Raw genomic sequence first — 9,561 nt, 5'->3', positions numbered from 1 at the left:
GATGTTGTCTGGAATGAACAACTTTTCACCAGACTGATTGTACTTGATATTTAGGTTACTTTTGGCAATATTTATTCTGTTTGATTTTCCGTATGTACTCAGCACTTACAGAATGATAGATAAAAACGTTATTGTTCACTAAATTTACATACACTGGAAATTTATCTTTGGCAATCTGGCAACATAAAAACACAGCAAACAGACAATATAAGTTAAGTTGACTACATAAGTGGTTAAAAAACATGAATGAATGAATGACAATGTCGACGAACTTGTGTGAAAAAGACATCTGATTAACATCACAAAACCCTGATATTGCTGCTTTTGAGTTTAACAAGACTTGCCTGTACCCTTGCAGTAAGTCATCTACCTTTGGTTTTGCTCACTGGCAAGGTCGGTGCATGAGTCATCAACAAGACGAGACTGCCCGGTGGGGACCCAAAAGCTGCTTTCCCGCTTTACCTACTTTTCTCTGTGGGATCTCAAATCTGCTTTCCCCCAGACTATACTCAGACTTGTATCCTTGGGTTTTTGGATCCACAGGACATTCATGCCTAATATTTATTTTTCTGTATTTCTTTTTTGTCAATCTTTACAATGAGGTTCCAATATCACCGCAATACTAAAATTCAAGGAACATTCAGAGAAATGTGGGTGTGACCTAATTTCACAGAAGGAAATACATACCTGGTGGATGAATGCATACATCCCATCAAATTGAAGGCATAAACTACATATATGTAACACTATATTTGAAAACATGAAATATTTTTGAATCATCATTACTGCAGCTAGTCTATACATTTCTGTATTTTACACATAAGGCATAAAAAAAAAAACGATCATGTCAGTATTTACCAAGGTAGGTCTGTTTGAATTAAGAGATGTCCTTCACACTGCAGAGTGAGATTATCATGAATCTTTATTTAAAAATGTTTAATTGGTTCACTCAAAGAAACATACTACTGGAATGCAAACATGTGACATACTCACACTCTCTTCAACCAAATACAGGACATGTAGGCAATGATGGGGAAACACATGGATGAGAAAGTGTGACGGTGAGCTAAAATCACGGATAAGACTGACTTCCTGTGGACCAAATCATGGAGATACTGTATGGAATGACATTGGTTTGATTTGCATCAAAAGGTATGATTAAGTAGGAAATAATAAACATTCCTGTACAGAGTTGATTGTTCCATCAACAATTACTTTCATGCAGTAGGTAAATGCAACACCTCGGATTCTATTGATTTCTGCTTGGCTCCATCACGGAGAACCATGGCAACATAATCATAACAATAATAATCCCTTCCTCCATCTCTCTTAGAAGGCTGGGTCACACTTTATTGAAGTAACTTCAAATACAATGTACTTACGTAGTTTAAGTCATAAAGAGTTTTCATACAATGTCCATCTTGTGCAAGTACATGCAGTTAAAAAAATACTATCCTCAATCCCGCATTAACCATTAACAGTACAGTGAACTTATTAATTACCTAACTCCTCAATACATCGTACTGAAGGCTACCCAAAATCAAGTGTGCCCAAAAGCTGGTTTAATCACATTCCTCATCGTCGCTGTCGCTATCGCTGTCTTTTGCCTTCTCTGGCTTCTGAGGTAGGGGGACCACTGGTGGAAGGTCAAGTCGAGCCCAGGACATGGGTTCGGCCTTCTTCATAGCAATCTCAATCTTAGCAGCCATCATGTTCACCGAGCTTTTGCTAACGTCAATGACCTGAGCCAGTGAAAATATAAATAAGTAAATACTTTACAGAATAGGCATTTGCCCTGATATCTTTTAAAAAAGAAAGGATGTTCTTACCCCCCAAAGACTGATCTTCTGCTCAAACTCCTTATCGCCCTCAAATATGACATGAATATTGACCTGCAATGACAATAATCTTCAATATCAGTGTCAATGTCAGTGGCAACACAGCACACTACAAACTTGCACTGCGAGCCACACAAATGAATACTTGACATCAGTTACATTAACTAGATGTACCGCAGAGCGGTACAAAATATGACCGCCGCCCAGTCCAGCACATTTTTTCCACAAAAAGAAATCACGCTGAAAGGCCTATATGATTCTAACTGTCTCACTAAATTGCATTATCCACACTCAATTCTCACTGGTATCTGCTAGACAACAAGTACCAAAACATTATTAGTTCATAGATTTCACATGTAAAATTCATTTTATACAACCCCACCTCCATCTTGCCTGTTCATAATTCTGAGAAATTCTTGATTGTTTGTGTTATGTTTATGTTATGTGTGTGTGTGTGTGTGCGTTCTTGTGTGTGTGCCTGCGTATGTGCCTGTGCATGCAAGTGTACATATGTCTACTGTGTGAGTATGTGTCATACGTATGATTACTGTGAATGTATGTGTGTGTGTGTGTGTGTGTGTGTGTGTATCTGTTTGTGCACATGAAATGGGTTAACATGACCCCTGGAGGCAAACATACGGAAAAAAATGGTCATCCTAGGCCCTATAGTTCTCAAGATATTCACAGAGAACTGTGTCTGCCCTACCCTCCTTTTGGGGGGTCCAGTCCAGCGGGGGGGCTACAGATCAAAACGAAAAATGACGGTTCCATGCTATCCATGTGGGGGTACATGCCCACCAAGTTTTGTGTACCCCGGTCTTTCAGTGTCCCGGGAATCCTTGTTGGTGTACGTCACTAAATGTACACATAAATTATTTTATTGTAAGGCCCCCCCATGAACGAAAGTACACAAAACTTGCCATGCATTCGGAGGGTGTCATAATGATCCTACACTTTTAATTTCGTGCAGTTTTGACCTTGTCAGCCAGAGATATTGTGATGAAAACACCTAATTTTTTGCTTTTTAATTTTTAACTAGGTGGCGCTATACATGAAATAAGTGGTAATGGGATGGGTTGACATGCCCCCTTAAGACCAACATACATAAAAAAGGTGGACCTCCTAGGCCCTACGGTTCTCGAGATATTCACAGAAAACTGTCTCCGGCCACCTACAGACCAGTTGGTGTATAGTAACATAAATTAATTTATTGTGTGGCCCCCCATGAACGGAATTCCACGAAACTTGGCGTGCATTCAGAGGGTGTCATAATGATCTGACTAAACCTATATGACTGCCGCTTCGCTGTGCGGCGGTCATAATAAAGTCACTAAAACTTAACATAGTTTATTTGTAAATTATGTTTTAGATTTTTTTCTAATGAGAAACAAGTTCCCTGGTTGCTTTGTGTTCCCTGGTTGTATTAGTATCATTAAAAAGTCAACTTACTTGCCCATGAAATAACCCAAATATAGGCAATGGTCTGAATTTAGATTAAAGCCAAACAAAATAAATGCCTACTGGCAGCCATTTTGTGTGCAAGCTCTTACCGTAGTGCTGTTTCCCTCCACATAGCTCAGTTCGGGGATGGAGTTTTTGGCATAGACGGAAATTATGACCTGCCCTCCAGTCTGATGCCAATCAAACCTGCACGGTACCACTTTCTTATCCTGAGGTACAAAACATCAAACATCCAATCAGTGCAATCAGCAGTACTATTGGTGGGCAATGTTCATGAAGAGTAAAAAAAAAAACAGTAGAAGCAGAAAACAGTAAATACATTCTGATGCCATGTGCAGTTGTCCTGGTCATGAAACTGTTGTCCTTGTCAAGTACTTTTAGACTTAACAACAGTACTGAAAGCCTTAACAGCCGTTGAAAACAGTGTTTCCAACTATTACTGTGCATTTGATACATTGGACCTTAATTCAAAATATAGCTGTAAGCAGCAATGAGGGGGCCAAGCTGTTGAGCAAGTTGTCATGACAATGCAATGTTGTTACATTATACACAGATACAGCTTCTATCCACAAGCCATTAGAATGCTGATCTGTCATACTCTTCCTCATACCTAATCTCATCAACCTCACACTTCATCAGGGTTGTTCTTTTTTCACTCCCTTTTTTGCATTTGCCACTTGCATACACCCTATTACCCCCCATACACACATTCACACAGGTACACCCTCTCCCCCACACACCCCATTACCCCCCCCCAACACCACATCACACATATAAACCTCCTCCCCCACACCCCAACCCCCCCCACACACAAACCCCCTCCACCACACACCCAATCACCCCCAATCACCCCCAGTCACACATATAAACCCCCAGTCACACACCCCATTAACCCCCCAAACATACTCCAGCCCAAATGAATAATAAGAACAAGTAGAATCACTAATGGTGCCTCGCAGCTTCGCTGCTTGGCCCCCAATGATGGGCAAAGTGCAAAGTCTGGCAAAGAGCCTTGTGTGGTGTGGTGAATGTTTATGCTCCAGTTCTTGCTAATGGTTTTTAATTAGCAAAACGATTTTCCCAAGTTAAATTAGCTTTAGTAAAGGCTTTAAACTATGCTGTTTGCCCATCATGTAAATCGGAGTCCATCGTATCGGTCATACAGATCTTTCCATGGATTTGTTTTCTGGAAGTGAGATACAGTATGTACATAAAAGAATGCACCATACCCCAAAAACAAAACAAAGAACAGACTCAGAAATGCTAGTAAACGTAATCTTTCCATCATTATAGTAAATAATCATTATAGTAAATACACAGAGAGTTTTATTTTGGAAAAAAGCACAAGTTGACCTTCAACCTGTAAGTACTCACACCATCCTTCTTCTTCCACAGATGGTCGCCCTTGGTGCAGCCCTCTTGCGAGAGGAAGGTGTTAAAATCGGACGTTTTCCTCTTGCAGCAGCTCCAGTACTTCATCCTGAAACAATGGAAACAAACAACAAAACATGAAAATAAAAAAACAAAACATAGAAACAAACCAACAAACAAACAACAAACAAACACATTCAGCAGAGAGGAAAGGAAAACTGCAGACCATAGACTGTATACAGTCTACGCTGCAGACACACCACCCGGCCTCCACTCACGTCTCCAAGGTAATAATCATACATTCTGAGCACATCATCCAGGCTTATTGGTATGACAGTCATTCAGCTAGCCACGTTAATGGAAGCGGAGCCATTCATATTTTTACCCATTCATCCTCGACTGTAGTCATGGCCCGTCTTAAAGGGCCAGGACCACAGTTTTTTTTTTTTTTTTCACAGTTAAAGTTTTTAAACCTCTCTGAAGATCAATTCAAAAAATATGATTGAAGATCCAGAATCAAATACCCACCATCCTAAGACATTTCTTTAAATCCAGAATCAAATACCTACCATCTTAAGACATTTCTTTAAATACAGATCAAATACCCACCATCCAAAGGCATTTTTTTTCCATATTTGATTTAATGTTGTATTCTTTTTTATAAACAGTACATTATTATTTTGAATCACCTTATTTTGTATTGTTTGGTGCAAAAAAAAAAAAAAAAAAAATGGACAAATATTTGTAAATTCTTGTAAATTCTCGATTTTTCTTGTAAATTCTTGTGACGATTTGTTTATACCGAAAATCTGGAGTCTGGATATCAATTAATACGGACACTCCATATGTTTACAGCTCTATACATTTGTCTACATATATATATATAGATATACCTTAGAAATTGTGACGATTTGTTACAATTTGTCTATACCTAAAATATTTTTTTAAACCTCTCTAGACATCATTTCATATGGACAGCCCTATGTTTACAGCTCTATACATTTGTCTACACCAGTGAGAGTCATTCATCTCTTCAATTCATCTCTTACCCTTCGTGAAAGATGGGGAATCCAGCATGATACATACACACTTCCTCGTTGCTCTCTGGTTCATTATAGACCTGAAGAGGCAACACAGAAACCAGAGGATCCATTAATATCTGACATTGCTTATCTGGAATCAGTGAATGTAATCTAGAGCAAGAGCTTGTTCTAGAGAACAATACCTTAGTGCAGCCTCCGTTCTTACAAGTGGTTCCAACCTTAATTTCGTCTCCATCGTCATCTAAGCATTAGCATTTAATAAAAATCACAATAAAATAAAAGTGGTGTTATGTACAGTACACACAGTATAAGTGATTCTTTAACAGCAGTGGTGTTATATACACAGTGAAATATATATTGTACATATATTGTTCACAAAACACGAGAAAGCAAAAAGTGATAAATATTTCACCTTTTTTCTCTTCCTCGTTTTCCGAGGACAGTTTGAGTTTCTCAAGGGATTGCTTCAGCGACGAGGAGACCTTCTGCTGAAGTCTAACCAGGGGCTCGTCACCACTTAAGAGATTTCACAAAGAACAACATAAAAGTTTCGTTATTATAGAAAATACCAAAAGGTTTTTTCCAATCTTTGTTAGTAAAGAGTAACAGATTTGCTCAGGCATGAACGAATGAAAATAATCCATTTTCTCCCAGGCTAGAGTGCACTGGTAAAATGACAACAACATATCTTGTCTCCACAACATTCTACTAAAGAACTCTGAAACACTGGCAGCACATTATTAAGAACACATAAGGTGTAGTAGGCAAAGATCTTCGCTTTAACCCTCTCTGGTGTAGGTTTTTGAACATTCTAAGTTCCGCAACAATTGAAGGTTCTAAAATTCTATGTTGAATTCAATGAACCCAGATATTCTTTAGAACGTTCATTTCACAACATTCCCGTCACACCGGTGTGGCGGTACTCCTTTAAGGGTTAAAAGCACAGCCCTCGATCTGAAAGGCTGTTGATATTGTAGTTTACCAGCCCATCAAATACACCTCTTCCTTCTGCACTCCAACACTGGAGCACTAGCTCCCCTTGTTGTTGATTGCCTAGAATAGCATATGGCTCCATAAGTCCACTTATTCATTTCTGGGCATTTTTTTCAAATACGAGAAAATTAACGTTTGGTTCCCAAACCACGTCTCATTGAGAAGTGGTGGCGCTAGCCAGGCTATGCTTATGTATTTCTGTGAGACAAAGACAAGACTGTCACAGTGATATTCAAGTGGTCAAGTGAGAGAAAAATGTTACAAGTATAGTGTATTGTCATCAAGGACTTGCACTTGAGTATTGACTAGTGAAGCTAACTTCTGAGTTCTTACCTTGGTCGCTGAATAGTGTGTAGAGGTTTGGGGGCTTGTATAAGGCACTCAAATTTCTTTTCGTTGCCTTCTTTCTCTTCAGGTTTCACCGGCTCAGGGGGTTTGTCCTTGTTGTGTGGTCCCTTTGTGCAACCCTTGAAAGAGCATCCAAACAAGCCTTACTTTGGCAAGTTCAACAACCATGTTGACCAACATGTTCAGAGCTTCTCTGGAGGATACCAAAGTGTTTGCTATATTAGGCTACTTCTTGGAAATGGCATCAACTAACAAAATACGACTAGATTATTACTTGACAATTTAATAGTAAGCCTACTCAGATGAACTTAAACCGGCAGGAATTTAGCTCTCTTACAGCAAAGCTGAGGAAATCCGAAAAGTCAGTTGTTCGTCGTTTGCAACATGACCAACCCTACAAAAAAAAAAAAGTAAACATTAGTTGTCTGAATATGCCTTATGGCAAATACATTTTTACAAATAATCAAAGTTTTGATCTACCTTCAGTGCATCGTGGAAAACTGGTACACCAGGATGGTATGTACATCCATCTACAAGGAGGCATAACATGTAAGCTTAGCATAATTTGACCTTACCCAGGAGGAAGGAGCAGTGCTCTCACTCTTGATATACAGCACAAGATCAAAAAGCCTGCCACAATCACATTATACATTGAAAACAGAACTAAAATAAAAGTAACGTTATACACTATGATTGACATAACCAAGACGATGAAACACGAGGGGGCAAAGCATGGTGTCTTGCCTTGCCTTACGTTAAAGTTGCCCTCGCCAGTATTTGCTACTACAGCTAATCGAAAACTCTTCTTCCGTGTGAAAAGAATAGCAGCTAGCTAATTTAAATCCTAAAGTTAAATGCAAACGGTAACCGATTACTGCGTTAAGTATAGCTAGTCAGCTTACTCAACTGAAATGCATAGGCTGCTGTTGAGCTAATAGTTATGATTCCCATCACGCTTTTTACAAAACAGGGCAAGCTATCTAAAATAAGGCGTATTTTCTTCTTTTACCGTCAGGATTGTTCTCCGGATCAAAGCGCTGTCCACATCCCTTATTGTAACAAAGGACAGACATGGCAAAAATCAAACTATATATCCTGAGATACAGCTAACGTTAGATATAGTAGCCTAAAAGATAGTCACTTCACTGAACATATCAGGAAGTCATCGGGATGCTCGAAGCGTTGCACACTTGGGTAATCTCGAGCTCTCTGGAAAAATCGCGAAGCTTCCGAAATATGATTCGTGCATTACCGGTATAAATCGTATTATCCGCAATTATCTGCTTGGCCACTATGGTGCGCTCTAGGTTCAGAGATTCAGAAACCCCAGCCCCATCTGCACGCTATGTATACAGCCTGGATATTTACACAATCTCAGCTTCAACCACATCACGTAGGATATGCTACGATGTTGTGAATAACAGATTATACAAACAGTAGGCCTACTGTGCAAAAGTGTTAGGCACCCATTAGATTTGTTGAAATCTGAAATTAGAAAATATTTCTGCATTTCTGGTTCAGGCTCCAGTTATTTGCATCTATATTTGACTGGCTGTTTTTGCAGTGTTAGGCCTATAAATTACCAATCTCGCAAGGGGGATCTGATACCGGTTGGTGGCACTAGTTCTGGCTCTGACACATTATGGTATCAGAAGTGTGAAGTAGATGAAGACACTTTGACAAATCAAAGATCTAATTGAAAGGCTACAGCTAGAAGAGTTCATTGCTTACCTAAAGTGTATTCACCTATTAGCTGGTTTGATTTGCATTGAGCTCAATGCAAACTGAAATAAAACCATGCCAATCTCTAGGTAAGGTGAAGATGACGTGGGGCTATTTTAATTCCAAAGGCCAAGGGAACTTTATCAGGATAAATATCCTTGATCCATGAAATAACTGGCCTTTAAAAAATATAAATCTGCCTGCCTCTATGGGAATTTAACATAGTGGTATGTATACTTATGAACATTTATAGGCTATTTTAAGGAAGAACATTTATTTATTTACGATACATTGTTCATTCACAAAGAAAATTGGTGTCCTTAAAGGTCCTCATTTATTAAATTAAGGCATTAAGATCAATTTCCAAAAGATGATATTTTATTCCTCCTTTATACATAATAAATGAATAGGCCTATCATAACACAAATCACCTTGAGCTACAGGCTCTACTCCGCCAGGACTTTTTATATTTACAGCTCTGGAAAAAAAGAGACCACTGCACAATTTTCAGATTTTTCTGAGTGACATTGAATGAGTTGACGGTCATATTCAAATTTGCAGTGGTCTCATTAAACCGTCAACTCATTCGAATGTCACTCGGCAACTGTATAATGACATCAGAAAAATGTGCAGTGGTCTCTTAATTTTTTCCAGAGCTGTTTATATCAAAAGTTATGGCGGAGTAGAGACTATAGCTCAAGGTGATTTGTGTTATGATAGGCCTATTCATTTATGGCCTACTGCAGTGAAAGGGCCACCCACTGATGAGCATTCAACATTTTTGG

General features: G+C 38.9%; 1 protein-coding gene across 1 annotated transcript; it reads right to left on the bottom strand.

The window, feature by feature from the left end:
• Positions 1-904: 904 nt before the first annotated feature.
• chordc1b (cysteine and histidine-rich domain (CHORD) containing 1b) lies at positions 905-8,216 on the bottom strand. The gene is made up of 11 exons (XM_076274389.1): positions 8,064-8,216; positions 7,535-7,584; positions 7,392-7,448; positions 7,040-7,173; positions 6,126-6,229; positions 5,896-5,954; positions 5,720-5,790; positions 4,674-4,779; positions 3,389-3,508; positions 1,830-1,892; positions 905-1,742 (listed from the first exon to the last, which is right to left on the bottom strand). The coding sequence occupies exons 1-11, from the start codon at positions 8,125-8,127 to the stop codon at positions 1,563-1,565; spliced, it is 1,008 nt and encodes a 335-aa protein (XP_076130504.1). The 5' UTR covers positions 8,128-8,216; the 3' UTR covers positions 905-1,562.
• Positions 8,217-9,561: the final 1,345 nt, after the last annotated feature.

The sequence above is a fragment of the Alosa pseudoharengus genome, unplaced genomic scaffold (genome assembly GCF_046254945.1).
Source record: "Alosa pseudoharengus isolate Yale_2024_CS ecotype anadromous, Long Island Sound unplaced genomic scaffold, YU_APseudo_1.1 YU_APseudo_1.1_scf_8, whole genome shotgun sequence".
Classification (NCBI taxonomy): Eukaryota; Metazoa; Chordata; class Actinopteri; order Clupeiformes; family Clupeidae; genus Alosa; species Alosa pseudoharengus.
This window is presented reverse-complemented; position numbering and strand designations above follow the sequence as displayed.